This window comes from Chrysemys picta, chromosome 16, assembly GCF_011386835.1.
Source record: "Chrysemys picta bellii isolate R12L10 chromosome 16, ASM1138683v2, whole genome shotgun sequence".
NCBI classification, from domain to species: Eukaryota; Metazoa; Chordata; order Testudines; family Emydidae; genus Chrysemys; species Chrysemys picta.
This window is the reverse complement of record NC_088806.1, coordinates 9706175-9722456: the sequence shown is the minus strand read 5'-3', so window position 1 is coordinate 9722456 and position 16282 is coordinate 9706175. Positions and strand designations below refer to the sequence as shown.

The 16282-nt window shown below is 51.1% G+C and overlaps 1 protein-coding gene and 1 non-coding gene across 5 annotated transcripts in view; both read left to right on the top strand.

The window, feature by feature from the left end:
• Positions 1-16278, top strand: part of LOC135975939 (zinc finger protein 239-like) — a 40417-nt gene extending 24139 nt beyond the window's left edge. For all 4 annotated transcript variants that reach the window (XM_065569938.1, XM_065569937.1, XM_065569935.1 and 1 more), the window contains one exon: positions 7397-16278. In XM_065569938.1, the coding sequence (XP_065426010.1) occupies positions 7397-7413 (17 nt within the window). In that variant the 3' untranslated portion in view covers positions 7414-16278. The remainder of the gene's footprint in view (positions 1-7396) is intronic.
• Positions 7233-7305, top strand: TRNAK-UUU (transfer RNA lysine (anticodon UUU)). Its single transcript has one exon. It is a non-coding gene; the product is annotated as a tRNA-Lys (tRNA).
• Positions 16279-16282: the final 4 nt, after the last annotated feature.

Genomic DNA, 16282 nt, shown 5'->3' with positions numbered 1-16282 from the left:
TAGACCTTTCGAGGGCTTTTCCCTGCGTTTTTTGTCCTGCTGCAGACACCACCTTCTAGCGACTATTCCTGGACATGGGATGGTGGCATTTCCTGGGATCCTGGCAGCTCTAGCCAGCTTCTAGGTGGCTATTTTCCTTCTCAAAGCCACTGGCTTCTTCTCAGACCTTGTCCTGGGGGCCCAGATGTTGCCTGAATGTGAAGGAGCCAAGATGCTGGTGACCTTTCCCTCACCAAGATGTCTTTGCTCATCAGATTCCTGAACACCAACTGGATGTGGTTCTTTTTCTTCTGCACAGCATAGCCCCTGGAGAACAGGGATCTGCAAATGTGCATTCATGGTATACCGTTGTTTAATTGATGAAAACATAAACTAGACACTTAGAGGATTGGAACTGATTTCAGCTGATGGACAGATTAGCTAGGTTTTTATGCATTTACACAGGAAAATGTTGAGTGTTTAAATTCATTCCAAGTATCCCCATCCAGTGAAACTCATGAACATACTGGAAATGGATATGAAAATGTTTTCACTTAAGAAAAAGGCTTCTAAGGGGGTACTTGGATTTGAAGCAAGGACCACTTGACCTGCAGTTGAACGTTCTATCACTGTGCTATATCCCCATGACAATATTATGTTGCAGTCAGTGATCTTAAGGACCTTGAAGGACAGACCCTGCTTCAGAGAACTCCTGTTCCATTCCCAGACCATGGGTGGTTTTGAAAATGGGGTTTGATTAAACTTTATATATGCAGGTAAACAGCACAGCTTGCATACCCACAGTCATGGTTTCTCCCTCTGATGTATTTACTACCTCTGAGGGAGGTGGATTAACTACACAGATGGGACAGCTTTCTCCCATCAGCGTAGAGCATCTCGGTGCAGCTGTGCCGCTGCAGCATTTTGAATGTAGACTTGCATAAGAGTAAGACCAGAAGTCCACACTGGCTCCATTTTGCACCTTGGTTGGTAAGACACCACACTCACTGCTGTGTAGTTCTGTAAGTGTGTCCATGGCTGAACAGCAAGAATTTCTGCCCATTTCCCTTCTGGCTGCAGCATGATTAGAGTGTGTTTGTGGTTAATGATGATGCTGTAGATTGTTCCTTCCCTGCCTGGAAAATTCAGACAGTCCCTTTTCCCAACGTATCTTCAGCACCTCTGTGATTCCAATAGCAGGTTTTCTCTGGGACACTGAGATTTTTGGGGAACTTGATGGCACCTTTCTTTCCTCACACTGAAGTAAACTCAATTTTTTATTCTATCCTTGATGATTCATGGAATAACAACATCAGCATGAAGAAAGAGGAGAGCCAATATCTCACTGTCAGGGATGAAGGTGGCCATGTCCCCTCTGTCTGACAATTGCCCTTGCAGGAGACAAGGTTTCAATGGAATTGAATGCCCTGGCTCAGAAAATAGGGACAGAGAGATTTTGCTGTTTACGGATCTGTGCAAAGGAAATTGTGTCTGTGTGAAAATGAGGAAGGAAATAAAACGCCCACATGGTGGCGCCTAAGGCATAAGGGAACCCTATAGGATTGGAGTAGGATAAGTTCTCAAGCAGCATCTTTCTTACTTTGCCCATCTGTCAATTTTGATTATTATCAATGGAAATATTTTGTCATTGTGTTGTGTGTTTTCAGTGAAATTGACATTCACCAACAAATATGTAATTCTTCCAAAGCTGCAATTGGCGAGCTTAGAAGGACCCATTTGCTCTCCCTAGACCCCATGCCAGGCCTGTGCTCTCCACTTCCCACACTGCTGGGATCCTTCCTTGATCTTCCCCCCAGGCCTCTGGGATCTCCCCCCACAACACTGTCCATCTCCCCTGCTGACAGGATCCTTCTCAGTTCCTTTCACGGCCTGCCTCTCCTCTGAGCAAAACTCTGCACTCTTCCCACACTGGGAGTTGAACCCAGACTACTTGGGTGAAAAAACCAGGAATCCTGACCACTAGACCCCATGGGACAGGTACTAGTGGGCCCCTCCAAGCCAATCCCTTATGAGAGCAGCAGTGCCACCCAGCAGGGAGTGGCACAGGGCTGCCTTAACCTTTGAGGCACTAAAGTTTTCCTTCTATCCATTCCCAGTGCCTGTGATCAGGAAACAGAGATAGGGGCTCCCAGGTGCTGCACAGACCATGGCTGAGATCGGGACCCTCTATTGTGCTAGGTGCTGTACAAATCCTGGCCAACACTGGGACACTCATGGGGTTCCCCTCAATTTCCCTGAGCCTCTGCTGCCCAACTTCTTCTGACTCAGGCTGAATTCCCTCTCAGCCTGGGACCAATCTCCCCAATTCAAAGTCTTTCTCTTCTGGACAATATTCCAGGTGTTGACATGGGGGAGGTGAGAGACCAGGTGAGAGACCAACCTTCATTTATATTTTCTCTCCAGATGCTAGAAGAACCCTTGCTGTGACATGGGGGTTAGGTAGCTCCCACTGTGTACTGTGCCCTCGCTGAGAAGTCTCTGGGAGAGTGGATTCTTCTTGATGGGCCACCAACATGTCTCATAGGTCCTGATGTCAGCTGCTCCTTTGTTGATACTTTGGGCCTTTCTCACTCACCCCATATTTCAGTAATGGACAGATAGCAATACTTTGTAACTTCACATACAGTGATAGTACATACAATCCAACAGGAGAGTAATATGCAATGGACCAAGACTTTTTAAGCAATACCTAACCAGTCATGCTTTGTACAAAGCATATCATAATCACAGCACAGCTGTGAATATGGGGGTCCATATTCCCCCCCATGTTCCTTGACGCCCCCCCGGGATCCCTGCCCCATCCACCCCCCTTCCCTGTTCCCTTACTGCCCCCGCCACCCCATCCGACCCCTCCTCTCATTCCTGATGGCCCCTGGGGACCCCTGCCCCATCCAACCACCCCTCCTCTCTGTCCCCTGACTGCCCCTGGAACCTCTGCCCCTGATTGCCTCCCACCGCCCCATCCAACCCCTGATCCTTCCTGACTGCCCCTCTGGGACCCTTGCCTCCATTCAATCCCCCTGTTCACTGCCCTCTGACCGCCCCAACCCCTATCCACCCCCCTAACTCCCCTGCCCTCTATCCAACACCCCCTCCCTGCTCCCTGCCCCCTTATGGCGCTGCCTGGAGGTGGCTGGCGGGGCTACAGCTGTGCTGCTCGGCTGGAGCCGGGCTGTGCCAGGTGGCTGGACCCAGGCCGGGCCGGGCCGTGCGGCTGGAGCTAGGCCAGGCTTGCTTCTCAGCCCTCCCAGGCTTCCCACATGAACAGCTGATTCACGGGAAGCAGCAGGGGAGGAGAAGCGGGGCAGAGCATTCAGGGGAGGAGGCAGAGCAGAGGTGAGCTGGGGCTGGGGCCGGGGGCGGGGTGGGGAGCTGCCGGAGCTTTACCGGTTGTTAAATTTAAAAGCCCTTTTAGAACTGGCTGTCCCATGGGACAACCGGTTCTAAAAGGGCTTCTAAATTTAACAACTTGTTCCCGTGAACCGACTCCAGCTCACCACTGGCTGCGACCACAATGCAGTGTACTAACCACTATACAACCACGGCTGCTAGTGTGAAAAGAGTGCCTTAGAAACCCTCTCTCCCCTCTGCTGTGACTTTCTGTGCACAGAGAGCCAGACAGCTTGACGTCGGCAGGTCTTGCAGGAAATGATTTGGAATTTGGACATGTTGTCTTGGAGCATCAAGTAGAGCACTTGCTGAGCATGTCTAAAGGCAGGTGCCATGGCTAAGGTGTCTCTCTAGTAAACAGAGATCCTGGGTTCAACTCCCAGTGGTGCCTTAGTCTATGTTGTTTGTCTCCTCTACGCATAATTTCCAATGTCTTTCTTGGAAACGGAAGAGACCTGTGTCGGCAATCCAAATAATTGCTTGTTAAAGAGAAGGCTTCTTTGCAGAGGAGAATTGGAAAGAATCAAATCAGCAGCCTGGAGTTGATGAAAAGGGTATTGTGTTGGCAAGGAGGTTGTCTTGGCAGTAATTGCTGTGATATGAGAGCCTGTGTCTTTTTTCTTTTTTTCTTTGTTGTTAATTAAAATATCGGATCCAGTAGAAAATACCGTTATACAAAGCAACATGAAATCACAGACAGAAGTGCCAATAAAAATACAAAAAAAAAAAAAAAAAAGGAATTGCTAGTAATGCAAACTTACCGGGCCAATCCTGTGTACTGAGTACCTGTTAAGGGCCCTCTGTGCTTAAGAGTAATCTGGAGGAACTCATACAGTCCCTGAACCCGAAACTTAACTTTTGCCAGTTGAAAACCCCTTCTTACCTAGCAACAAAGACCAGCAAGAGGAAATCAAGGCCCAACCTGGTCCCAGAGCCCAGCTCACGCCCACCTCCACTCTGCTACTGACTCACCTTTTTCCCACCACGGCCAGCTCAAGGGGCTCAAGGGACAGCCCTGTCATATACCTGCGTGCACAGGGATTTTGTTGTCCAGCCAACCATTCACCAACAGGCAGACTGAGGCCTGTTAGTACAGCACCTGCAGCCATCTGATAAAGTCCCCAGGGAACTCCATAGTGTTTGAGCACTCACCAGAAATAGTTTAGGTTGATTCAGTCAAAAGCCTTGGATTGATCCAGAGCCAACAAGTAACCTTCCCACTGCTTCTGGCATGTACATTCGCAGACCTCCCGCACGCTGCATAAGGAGTCTGTGACTGTCTGTTCTCACACTGCATTGGATGGGATACAATGCACCAGTCGGTCTGCTACCTCTCCCAGCCTCCTCTAGAGTATATGGGCCAAGATCTTGTAGTCGGTATTAATCAGAGCAATGGGCCTCCACTTTTGGATGTCAGGCAGGTCTCCCATCTTGGCCAGCAGTACCAGGATAGCATTATATTGTGATGGACCCAGTGTCTAGTGGTGCAGGGAGCTGTTGAAGACGTTCATCAACGCTGGTGTCAGAGGCTCCAGCAGTTCCCAGTAGAGCTCTGGGGGAAGGCCGTCCAGGCCAGGAGATATGCCGGTCCTCAAGGACAAAATTGCTTCCCTCACCTCACATTCCTACATGGGCTCCAGGAAACTCGCCCGGTCGTCTCCTGACAGCAGCTGTCAGCAGTCCCCAGATAAGGAGAGAAACTGTTCCTGCACCTGCTGAGCAATATCCTGGCCCTGGACCAGCTCCCCATTATAGGCCTCCATGATGGCCAGCATTCTACTGTGGGCCTGCACTACCGGATCCGCGGGTCCCGCCCTGAGTCCCTGCATCCTCCTGCTTTGTCTCTGTTCTCTGCAGGCTGCAAAAATGTCCATGGAGGCCGCCCCTCCCTTCACTCAGTGGTCCCACTCAAATCGGGCCCATTGCAGCCTCATCTCCTGGAACTTGCCCAGCTGTCGCTTGATACAGTCATACAGTCACACATTGACTACCTCACCTGTCTGGATGGTCTTGTAGAAATCCCACAGGCAATGCTGCAGGACTTGGCACCGTTGGTATTCTTTAATGTTGAGGTGTTTGCTGGGCTGCCGGAACAAAGGCACCAACTCTTCCTTCACCAACTCCCACCAATCCCCCTGTTTGACATAGAACCCTCTGATGCTTTCCCGTTCTGCCAACACCGCCAGGCCTCACCACCCTCCCACTTTGTCTTGAAAGCTGTGGGTGTTCAGCTTCCAATATCCTCTGCTATGGGCCAGGGAATTGCCCGTGTTGAGACACATGGTGAGTGCTGCATGATTGGAACAGTCCATCGGTGCTACCCTGCACTGGGCTGTCGACATGCTCTTTCACAAAAAGCCACTCAATGCGACTCCTGGCCTGTCCCTGCAGAAAGGTGTACCCCATTTGCAGATGGTGTGAGCTTGGATCAGAGGAATAGGAGGCTACTGCCCGCCTGCTGCTGGTTCCACTGCGGAGAAACACGTCCTCTAAACCGACCTTGCTACAGACCTGCGCCAGGTAGTGCTCATCATAAGAGTTTCCTCTGATAGTCGGGAAAACAGGACCAGCAGTCCTCAGGCTGGCTGACACAATTAACCCCCCCCCCAAAAAAAAACACCAAACACCATGAGGTCCAGAGGAAGGGAGCCAGTTCCTTCCAGAGATCTTTCCTTTCACACCTTAACTGGGACCATACACACTTATATAGCGATAAACAGTGCTACGGAGCACAAAGTCCACCAATAATGCCCTCACTGATTTCAGCTGAAACAGTGGCCACCCTCACAGCAGTGTCGGCCACAGCAGTGAGACCCCCCTTCGGCTCGGTCCTTATGGAGGACAAAGTACCACAGGGTGAGACAGGACAATTTTAGAGAGGTTCCTCTGAAGGTGAGCAACTCTTCCCAGACCTTACTGACAAAAGCCTTAAAGTATTTGCAAATGGCATGGGTGCCCTTCAAGTACCGAGATGTGGGGGATGGGCACGGTGGGGTTTGAAGCCTTTTATGCTCTACTCTTGTGTTTTTCAATTTTCAGCAGGTGGTTGAGCCGGAGGGCAGGTCAGGCCCTAGGGGAATGGAAGGGCAACCACAAACAATGCAACTGACTCTGGCTCACAGGATACACTGCGCCTAATCAATGCCAGAGCTTTGTATCCCCTTTGGCAGAGCTGCCATGAGGAGCGTCTTCAGCGACGAAGGCAGTTCCCTGCAATAGTGGCTAACTGGGTTTCTGTGGCCGTTAACGGCTGGCCATGGTGCAAAAACACCGTGAGTCAGCAGCAGAATGGACGCAGGCATGGGCTGGGACCTGGATGGGCCTTGACTCCATCATGCTGGTCACTGATTGAGGGCAGGGAAAGGGTCTTACTGCAGCAAGTGGGAGCAGTTGTATTTCATGTTCGGGCATTGGTATCAGTTCCTCTAGGTTTCTCGTAAGCACATAGGGACATTAGCAGGTGCTCTCAATGAAGGATTGGCCCAGATACCATAATGTGATGGGGATTGAATTTTCCTTTTTTTTTTAATGTATTTTTTTTGTATTTCCAATGGCATTTCTGTCTGTGATTTCGTTTTGCTTTATATAACCATGTTTTCTCCTGGATCTGATATTTAACTGAAAGAAATCTCAGGCATTGGCACCCTGACAGCAGGATTGTCTGGTTATGTAGACTCCCACTTCAGGCCCTACGCTACCATCACTCAGGGTACTGGATGGAGGAGCAGGCTGGGGTTAGGGCTGATGAGACCGTGAGAGTAGCAACTTTTCTCTATTGTTTCCCGCCTTCTTTTTCTATACTAGTTTCTCTTCTGCACCAAACTTGTTCTTTTCATATGTGAGCCTGGCTAGCTCAGTTGGTAGAGCATCATACTTTTAATCTGAGGGCCCAGGGTTCAAGTCCCTGGTCAGGTGAAGAAGGGATCCTTTCCTCTCCTCTTCTGTGTTTTCCCTCAAGAGGCATCTCTTCAGTACCCTCCTTGACATTACCTTTTTTTCTTTTCAGGACTTGGGATTTCCTAGGAAGGGCCATTTACTGCCAGGGACCAAAGGGGAAACTTCTTCACAGTCTGGAGGAAGAAAGGCCTCTGGGTCTACAGCAAACCGCTGGATGCTGACTTGTTGAGTAAATACAGGGCTGGCCAGAGAGGCCATAGAGGCCTTGAGCAAGGAAGGGAAAAATTGTCCAGCCAGGCTCTTCCACACCTGCCTGCCCTATGGGGTAAGGGCCATCCCTCAGGGCTTTGAAACCTGCAATCTAAATTCAAGTCTCAGTGGGACCTTGGGGTCCTTTAGTTGCCAGCTAACCCTACTGGGATTTCCAAAGTTTCATCTTGCTCTCTCAAATGACTTGGGAGCCTGTCTTTTGCCCGCTAGTTGTTGTGACTTGAGCACAAGAGTGGACGTTTGATCCAGAAGGCTGGCCGTGCCTGGAGTCCTGTAGATGGGGATGTGAGCTGCATTTCCTCTCAGTCCTGAAGCTGGGCTGCAGCCTGGCCCAGGAGCCAGCCCTATTGGTTGACCTACTGGCCCAAAGTCACTTGGGTGGTGTTGGTGTTCCCCAGGAATGCTGAAGGGCGGGCCTAAGGGAGGGGGGATTAATACTGCTCCCTATAAGTCAGGGTGGAAGAGGAGGGCTGCAAGAGTGGGCAGGTTGAGGAGCTGGGCCTTCCTGCATTCGGTGGGGGACGAGGTGGGCAAAGCGAACCGGGAGAAGCAGTTGCTGGCCTGTGAAGAATGGTTCGGCAGGTGACATATTTGGACCTTGTCATTAGCCTACAAGGTTGTCATGCTCAAGACCTATATTTTGGCCATGGGGAATTTCCTCAGCTATGTATTTCACCCTGCTCTACGAGTGCTGCTGAAACTGAACACGATGGCCTTCCACTTCTCGTGGGGCAATAGGATGTCCCTACCAAGTCAGGAGAAGTGTGTCTTTTCTGCTGTATTAAAAGAGGGGTTGGGGCTGGTGGGCTTTGAAGACTTTTACGGCCCTACTTTTTTGTTTTTCAATTTTCAGTGGGTGGCTGATCTGGAGGTCAGGTCAGATCTGAGGGGAATGGAGGGGCAACCACAAGGAATGCAACTGACTCTTCAGATATGGCCATATTTTTTTCGAGCCCACTGGGTGCAGCACTGGGTATGGGATGGCCGATGGTGGCAGAAGGGGGAGGAGTTTAGGAAGCCCCCTTTCTAGTGTTCTTCTACTCCCACCTTACATCCTACAGGATTTTCAGTGGGTGGCTAGGTGGAAGGTGCTTGCAGGATGGCTTCAGCCGCAACAGTGGCCACCCTCACAGCAGCGGCGGCCACAGCAGTGAGGCCCTTCCCTTCGTCTCAGTCTGAACAGAGGTCAACATACCACTGGGTGAGACAGGCAAATTTTAGGGAGCTTCCTCTGAAGGTGAGCAACTGTCCCCAGAACTTACTGACAGGAGCTTTAAAGTATTTGCAAATGTGCACGGCCGGCATGTGCAGAGCAAAGGCTGCCCAGGGGCACTGTGTCAGGCTCTGGCGCACCGTGGACAATGGACCGCCTTCAGCCACCAGGTAACCCAGGATCTAAGGCAGGAATGGGGTGAGGAAGCAAGTCAAGCTGAGCAACGCAGGCAAAAATTCATCTTGCCTTCGTGGGCGCTCGCAATGATGCCCTTTTTGTGTACCATGGCTGACAAAAACATCCCAGACAGAGAAGCAGCAGGCCAAAAAAAGTGCCCTTCAGGTGCTGAAGTAGCTCAGTTGGGAGAGCGTTAGAGTGAAGAACTAGAGGGCCCTGGTTCACTCCGAGATTTTGGCATGCTCTTTGGTCCCTTTGTGTGCAGTGGTGGGCTGTTTTCTGGAAGCGCAGCAGTGCCTTTACCCGCCACAAGTCCCTCCTTTCGGGTTCCCAAGCAAGAGAAGATAGCATGGAGTTGTGCACCAAGTTGGCCCCCCTGACCTTTCTTTCTTCTCTTGGTCTTTCTCAGCAAGGGGAAGAAAAAGAAGCTCTCCTTCAAGCTGGAGTCAGAAGGGCGATGTAAGGTTGACTTCCTGAGCGCCGGCTCTAGTCCTTTGCTCTACCAGCTGACCTATCAAAGGGCTGCCACAACTTTCTCCAGGTTAGCCCATTGGTATGTTCAGAATGGAGAGAGGTAACTAGTGGTGTTCCCCAATGGTCAGTCCTAGGACCACTCCTATTCAATTTATTCATAAATGATCTGGAGAAAGGGGTAAACAGTGAGCTGGCAAAGTTTGCGGACAATACTAAACTGCTTGAGATAGTTAAGACCAATGCAGACTGTGAAGAACTTCAAAGAGATCTCACAAAAGTGTCCAAGTGATTGGGCAACAAAATGGCAAATTAAATTTAATGTGGATAAATGTAAAGTAATGCACATTGGAAAAAATAACCCCAACTATACATACAATATGATGGGGGCTAATTTAGCTACAACTAATCAGGAAAGAGATCTTGGAGTCATCGTGGATAGTTCTCTGAAGACGACCACGCAGTGTGCAGCGCCAGTCAAAAAAGCAAACAGGATGTTAGGAATAATTAAAAAAAGGATAGAGAATAAGATGGAGCATATCTTATTGCACTTATATAAATCCATCTTGAATACTACATACAGATGTGGTGTCCTCATTTCAAAAAAGATATACTGGCATTAGAAAAGGTTCAGAGAAGGGCAACTAAAATGATTAGGGTTTGCAACGGGTCCCATATAAGGAAAGATTAAAGAGACGAGGAATTTCCAGCTTGGAAAAGAGGAGACTAAGGGGGGATGTGATGAAGGTATATAAAATAATGAGTGATGTGGAGAAAGTGAACAAGGAAAAGTTATTTACTTGTTCCCATAATATAAGAACCAGGGGCCACCAAATGAAATTAATGGGCAGCAGGTTTAAAACAAATAAAAGGAGGTTCTTCTTCACACAGCACACAGTCAACATGTTGAACTCCTTGCCTGAGGAGGTTATGAAGGCTAGGGCTATAACAGGGTTTAAAAGAGAACTAGATAAGACTCATAGACTCATAGACTTTAAGGTCAGAAGGGACCATTATGATCATCTGGTCTGACCCCCTGCATGCTGCAGGCCACAAAACCCTTCCCTGGACTCTGCTGTTGAAGTCCCCAATCCTGTGTTTTAGTGACTTCAATCGGCAGAGACCCTCCTGCTAGTGATCCCTGCCCCATGCTGCGGAGGAAGGCGAAAAACCTCCAGAGGCTCAGCCAATCTACCCTGGAGGAAAATTCCTTCCCGACCCCAAATATGGCGATCAGTAAGACCCCGAGCATGTAGGCAAGAGTCTCTAGCCTGACCCCTGTTGGCCATTATACTATTTACGTACCATTGCTTGGTTTTCCTTGGCTATTATGTTTTACCATTAAACCATTCCCTCCATAAACTTGTCTAACTTAATCTTAAAACCAGACAGGTCCGTCGCCCCCACCGTTTCCCTCGGAAGGCCGTTCCAATATTTCACCCCTCTGACGGTCAGAAACCTTCGTCTAATTTCAAGCCTGAACTTCCCCACGGCCAGTTTATATCCATTCATTCTCGTGTCCACATTAGTACTAAGCTGGAATAATTCCTCTCCCTCCCTTGTATTTATCCCTCTGATATATTTAAAGATAGCAATCATATCCCCCCTCAGCCTTCGCTTTGTCAGACTAAACAACCCAAGCTCCTCTAGTCTCTTTTCATACGACAGGTTTTCCATTCCTCTGATCATCCTAGTCGCCCTTCTCTGCACCCGTTCCAGTTTGAGTTCATCTTTTTTAAACATGGGAGACCAGAACTGCACACAGTACTCCAAATGAGGTCTCACCAGCACCTTATACAACGGAAGCAGGACCTCCTTATCACTACTAGATATACCTCGCCTAATGCATCCCAAGACCGCATTGGCTTTTTTCACCGCCACGTCACATTGTCGACTCATAGTCATCCTGCGGTCTACAAGGACCCCTAGGTCCTTCTCCTCTTCCGTTACTTCTAACCAATGCGTCCCCATCTTGTAACTAAAATTGTTATTAGTCATCCCCAAGTGCATCACCTTACACTTTTCACTATTAAGTTTCATCCTATTTCTGATACTCCAATTCACAAGCTCATTCAAGTCTCCCTGCAGAATAGCCCTATCCTCCTCCGAATTTGCAACGCCTCCCACCTTCGTATCATCCGCAAACTTTATCAGCCCACTCCTGCAATCGGCTCCGAGGTCAGTTATAAATAGATTAAATAAAATGGGTCCCAAAACCGAACCTTGAGGCACTCCACTAGTAACCTCCCTCCAACCTGACAGTTCACCCTTTGATACGACCCGCTGCATTCTCCCCATTAACCAATTCCTTATCCACCTCTGGATTTTCATATCGATCCCCATGTTTTCCAGTTTAACCAATAATTCCTCATGGGGTACAGTATCAAATGCTTTACTGAAATCCAGGTATATTAGGTCCACCGCATAAATTAATAGGTTTCAGAGTGGTAGCTGTGTTAGTCTGTATCAGCAAAAAAAATGAGGACTACTTGTGGCACCTTAGAGAAACAACTTTGACATCATAATCAAAAAGGCTGACAAAGGAGCTGCTGTCATCATCATGAATAGGTCGGAATATGAACGAGAGGCTGCTAGGCAGCTCTCTAACACCACATTCTACAAGTCCTTACCCTCTGATCCCACTGAGGGTTACCAAAAGAAATTACACCATCTGCTCAAGAAACTCCCTGAAAAAGCACAAGAACAAATCTGCACAGACACACCTCTAAAATCCCGACCAGGGGTATTCTCTCTGCTACCCAAGATCCATAAACCTGGAAATCCTGGATGCCCCATCATCTCAGGCATTGGCACCCTGACAGCAGGATTGTCTGGCTATGTAGACTCCCTCTTCAGGCCCTACGCTACCACCACTCCTAGCTATCTTTGAGACACCACTGACTTCCTGAGGAAACTACAATCCTTTGCAATGCGCATCTTTCTCTCTCCCACACACAGGGTGTGTGTCTCTGTATTTGTCTGCCATGCTGTCTCACCTCCCTCCATTTGTGCTGCCTTGTAGAGTAGGAAATTTGTAGCTCAGAGCTTGCATTAACATCGTTTGAAGACATGCAAGATGATGAGTGTTCAAAAATATGATGGGAAAAACTTTATTTAAAAAGGGGAATGTGATGTTGTATGTTAAAAGGATGGGTTAGAGAGTTCCAATTATTATGTTCTGATTCCTCACACCCCCAACCCTGCCTAGCCAGGAAAGTAGCAGAAATGTGATCATCAGTCAATAGAGATCTCTGACAGGAAAAGGATACATGAGGCTGTTTGTAGTTAGCTCAGTGTAAGGGGACTGTTGCCCCCTTACTAACATTCAGTGGGGGTGTTTTGGTTGCTAGCTCCCAGCACTAAAAGGGGAGGGGTCGATGGGAAATCAGGAGCCTGAGACTGACAGTCCCCAGGAACAATGGGGAGAGGCCAATGCTCCAGATCAGCCTGATTGACAGGGCGGGCAGCTAATCAGGGAGTCAGGAAGCCAGAGGGGGTCCTGTCCTCCCTGTGAGCTGGAATTGTCTGGGTCAGACAGAGTGGGGCCGAGCTAAGGGGAGAGCAGGGGCCCGAGCTAAGCTAGGGTTACCATACGTCTGGATTTCCCCGGACATGTCCGGCTTTTTGGTCCCCAAATCCCCGTCCGGGGGGAATTGCCAAAAAGCCGGACATGTCCGGGGAAATAGGGAGGCTAGGATCTCCGAATCTGTGTGTGTGGGTCACCCGCTGTGACATCATCTCGGTGCGACACTCGGCTCCTGCCCAGGGCATGCTGGGGGCTGTAGTCCGGCCGGGCCTCATGCTCCAGGGAGAGCCGGGAGAGGGGAGCGGCCGAGAACTACAACTCCCAGCGGCCCCTGCGATGCGACCAACCTGCACCTGTGAGGCAGCAAGCCGTTGGGGGAGGGAGGGCGCGGGCCCCTGTCCTTTGGGTGGGGGGTGTCTCTGGGCGCCGCTCGGCAGCCATCGCAGGGCTTGGGGGCGCCCCAGGGGGGATTGTGGACACCAGCGCGTTGCGTGGAGCCGGCACTGTCCGGATTTGCGTCCCCCTGGGGCTGGAGCTGCGCCCCCGGCCCCGGGCACCAGTCACGTAGGGTTACCATACGTCCGGTCTTTCCCGGACATGTCCGGTTTTTCGGCAATCAAACCCCCGTCCGGGGGGAATTGCCAAAAAGCCGAACATGTCCGGGAAAAATACCGGACGGGCACTTCCTCTCCCGCGGCTCCTCTGCTCCTCCCCTGACTCAGACTTCGGCTCTGTTTAAGAGCCAAGCTGCCCGAGCCAGCGCTACCGGCTTCGGGCAGCCCACGTGCCTCCGGACCCCAAGCCGCCGGCCGGGCACTTCCCTTCCCGGGCTCCAGCTGCTCTGCTCCGGTGGCTGGGGTCCGGAGGCAAGGAGGCTGCCCGAAGCCGGTAGTGCTGTCTCGGGCAGCTCGGCTCTTAAACAGAGTCGAAGTCTGAGTCAGGGGAGGAGCAGAGCAGCTGGAGCCGGGGAGGAGAAGTGCCCGGCCAGCGGCTGGGGTCCGGAGGCATGGGGCTGCCCGAAGCCAGAGCGCTCGGGCAGCTCGGCTCTTAAACAGAGCCAAAGAGTCAGGGGAGGAGCACAGCAGCTGGAGCCTGGGAGGGGAAGTGCCCGGCCGGGGGTGCAGGGTCCGGAGGCATAGGGGCTGCCCAAAGCCCGAGCGCTACTGGCTTCAAGGTTTGCTGGGCAGCCTCCAGACCCTGCGCCCCCGGCTGGGCGCTTCCCCTCCCGGGCTCCAGCTGTGCTGGGTAAGCGCCGGCCGGGGGCACAGGGTCTGGCGGCTGCCTGGCAAACCGTGAAGCCGGTAGCGCTTGGGCAGCCCTTTTCGCGTGGCTGGGAGGGAGGAAGGGGAGTTAGGGTGGGGACTTTGGGGGAATGTCAATCATGGCCACCTGGGCAGACATGCTACTGTTTTGATGATGATGGTTACCAGTCGTAATATACTATTTTCTGCCAATTGCCCACTATTGTCTGCTAAGCACCCAGAAGAGGCCGAGGGCGATGCTGGGTGCTGGCAGACGTGGGGCTGGCAGACGTGGGGCTGCATTGCTACACAGCAGCAGCCCCTTGCCTTTTTGCAGATGATGGTATTTTATGATTGGTATCCATCATCATCGTACTGGAGAGGCTATAACTCATGCTGCACCGTTGGCTGCCACCTTAAGATGTAAAAAATAGATTTGTTCTGTATTCATTTGCTTCCCCTTCCTCCGTGAAATCAATGGCCTGCTAAGCCCAGGGTTTCCAGTTTAATCTTTGGGGGGACCATTCTGTGTGACAGTTGTTTGTGTTTCTCCCTGTTCCTGTACCTGTACGCCATGTCGTCACTCGGCCCTCCCTCCCTCCCTCTCCTGGTCCATCAGATACTACTTTCGCGCCTTTTTTCTGACCAGGCGCCATAGCTAGCACTGGGATCATGGAGCCCGCTCAGATCACCGCGGCAATTATGAGCACTATGAACACCACGCGCATTGTCCTGGAGTATATGCAGAGCCAGGACATGCCAAGGCGAAACCCGGACCAGGCGAGGAGGCGATTGCAGCGCAGCGACGAGAGTGATGAGGAAATTGACATGGACATAGACCTCTCACAAGGCACAGGCCCCAGCAATGTGGAAATCATGGTGTCACTGGGGCAGGTTCATGCCGTGGAACGCCGATTCTGGGCCCGGGAAACAAGCACAGACTGGTGGGATCGCATCGTGCTGCAGGTATGGGACGATTACCAGTGGCTGCGAAACTTTCGCATGCGTAAGGGCACTTTCATGGAACTTTGTGACTTGCTTTCCCCTGCCCTGAAACGCCAGGATACCAAGATGAGAGCAGCCCTCACAGTTGAGAAGCGAGTGGCGATAGCCCTGTGGAAGCTTGCAACGCCAGACAGCTACCGGTCAGTCGGGAATCAATTTGGAGTGGGCAAATCTACGGTGGGGGCTGCTGTGATCCAATTTGCCAGGGCAATGAAAGACCTGGTGATAGCAAGGGTAGTGACTCTGGGAAACGTGCAGTCAATAGTGGATGGTTTTGCTGAAATGGGATTCCCAAACTGTGGCGGGGCCATAGACGGAACCCATATCCCTATCTTGTCACCGGAGCACCAAGCCACCGACTACGTAAACCGCAAGGGGTACTTTTCAATGCTGCTGCAAGCCCTTGTGGATCACAAGGGACGTTTCACCAACATCAACGTGGGATGGCCGGGAAAGGTACATGATGCTCGCGTCTTCAGGAACTCTGTTTCGAAAGCTGGAGGAAGGGACTTTCTTCCCGGACCAGAAAGTGACCATTGGTGATGTTGAAATGCCTATCATGATCCTTGGGGACCCAGCTTACCCCTTAATGCCATGGCTCATGAAGCCGTACACAGGCAGCCTGGACAGGAGTCAGGACCTGTTCAACTACAGGCTGAGCAAGTGCCGAATGGTGGTGGAATGTGCATTTGGACGTTTAAAAGCGCGCTGGCGCAGCTTACTGACTCGCTCAGACCTCAGCGAAAAGAATATCCCCATTGTTATTGCTGCTTGCTGTGCGCTCCACAATATCTGTGAGAGTAAGGGGGAGACCTTTATGGCGGGGTGGGAGGTTGAGGCAACTCGCCTGGCCGCTGATTACGCGCAGCCAGACACCAGGGCGGTTAGAGGAGCACAGCAGGGCGCGGTGCGCATCAGAGAAGCTTTGAAAATGAGTTTTTTGACTGGCCAGGCTACTGTGTGAAACTTCTGTTTGTTTCTCCTTGATGAACCCTCCAACACCCCCCCCCCCCCCGACCCGGTTCACTCTGCTTCCCTGTAAACCAACCACCCCACCCCACCCTCCCCTCCCGCTTGCAGAGGCAATAAAGT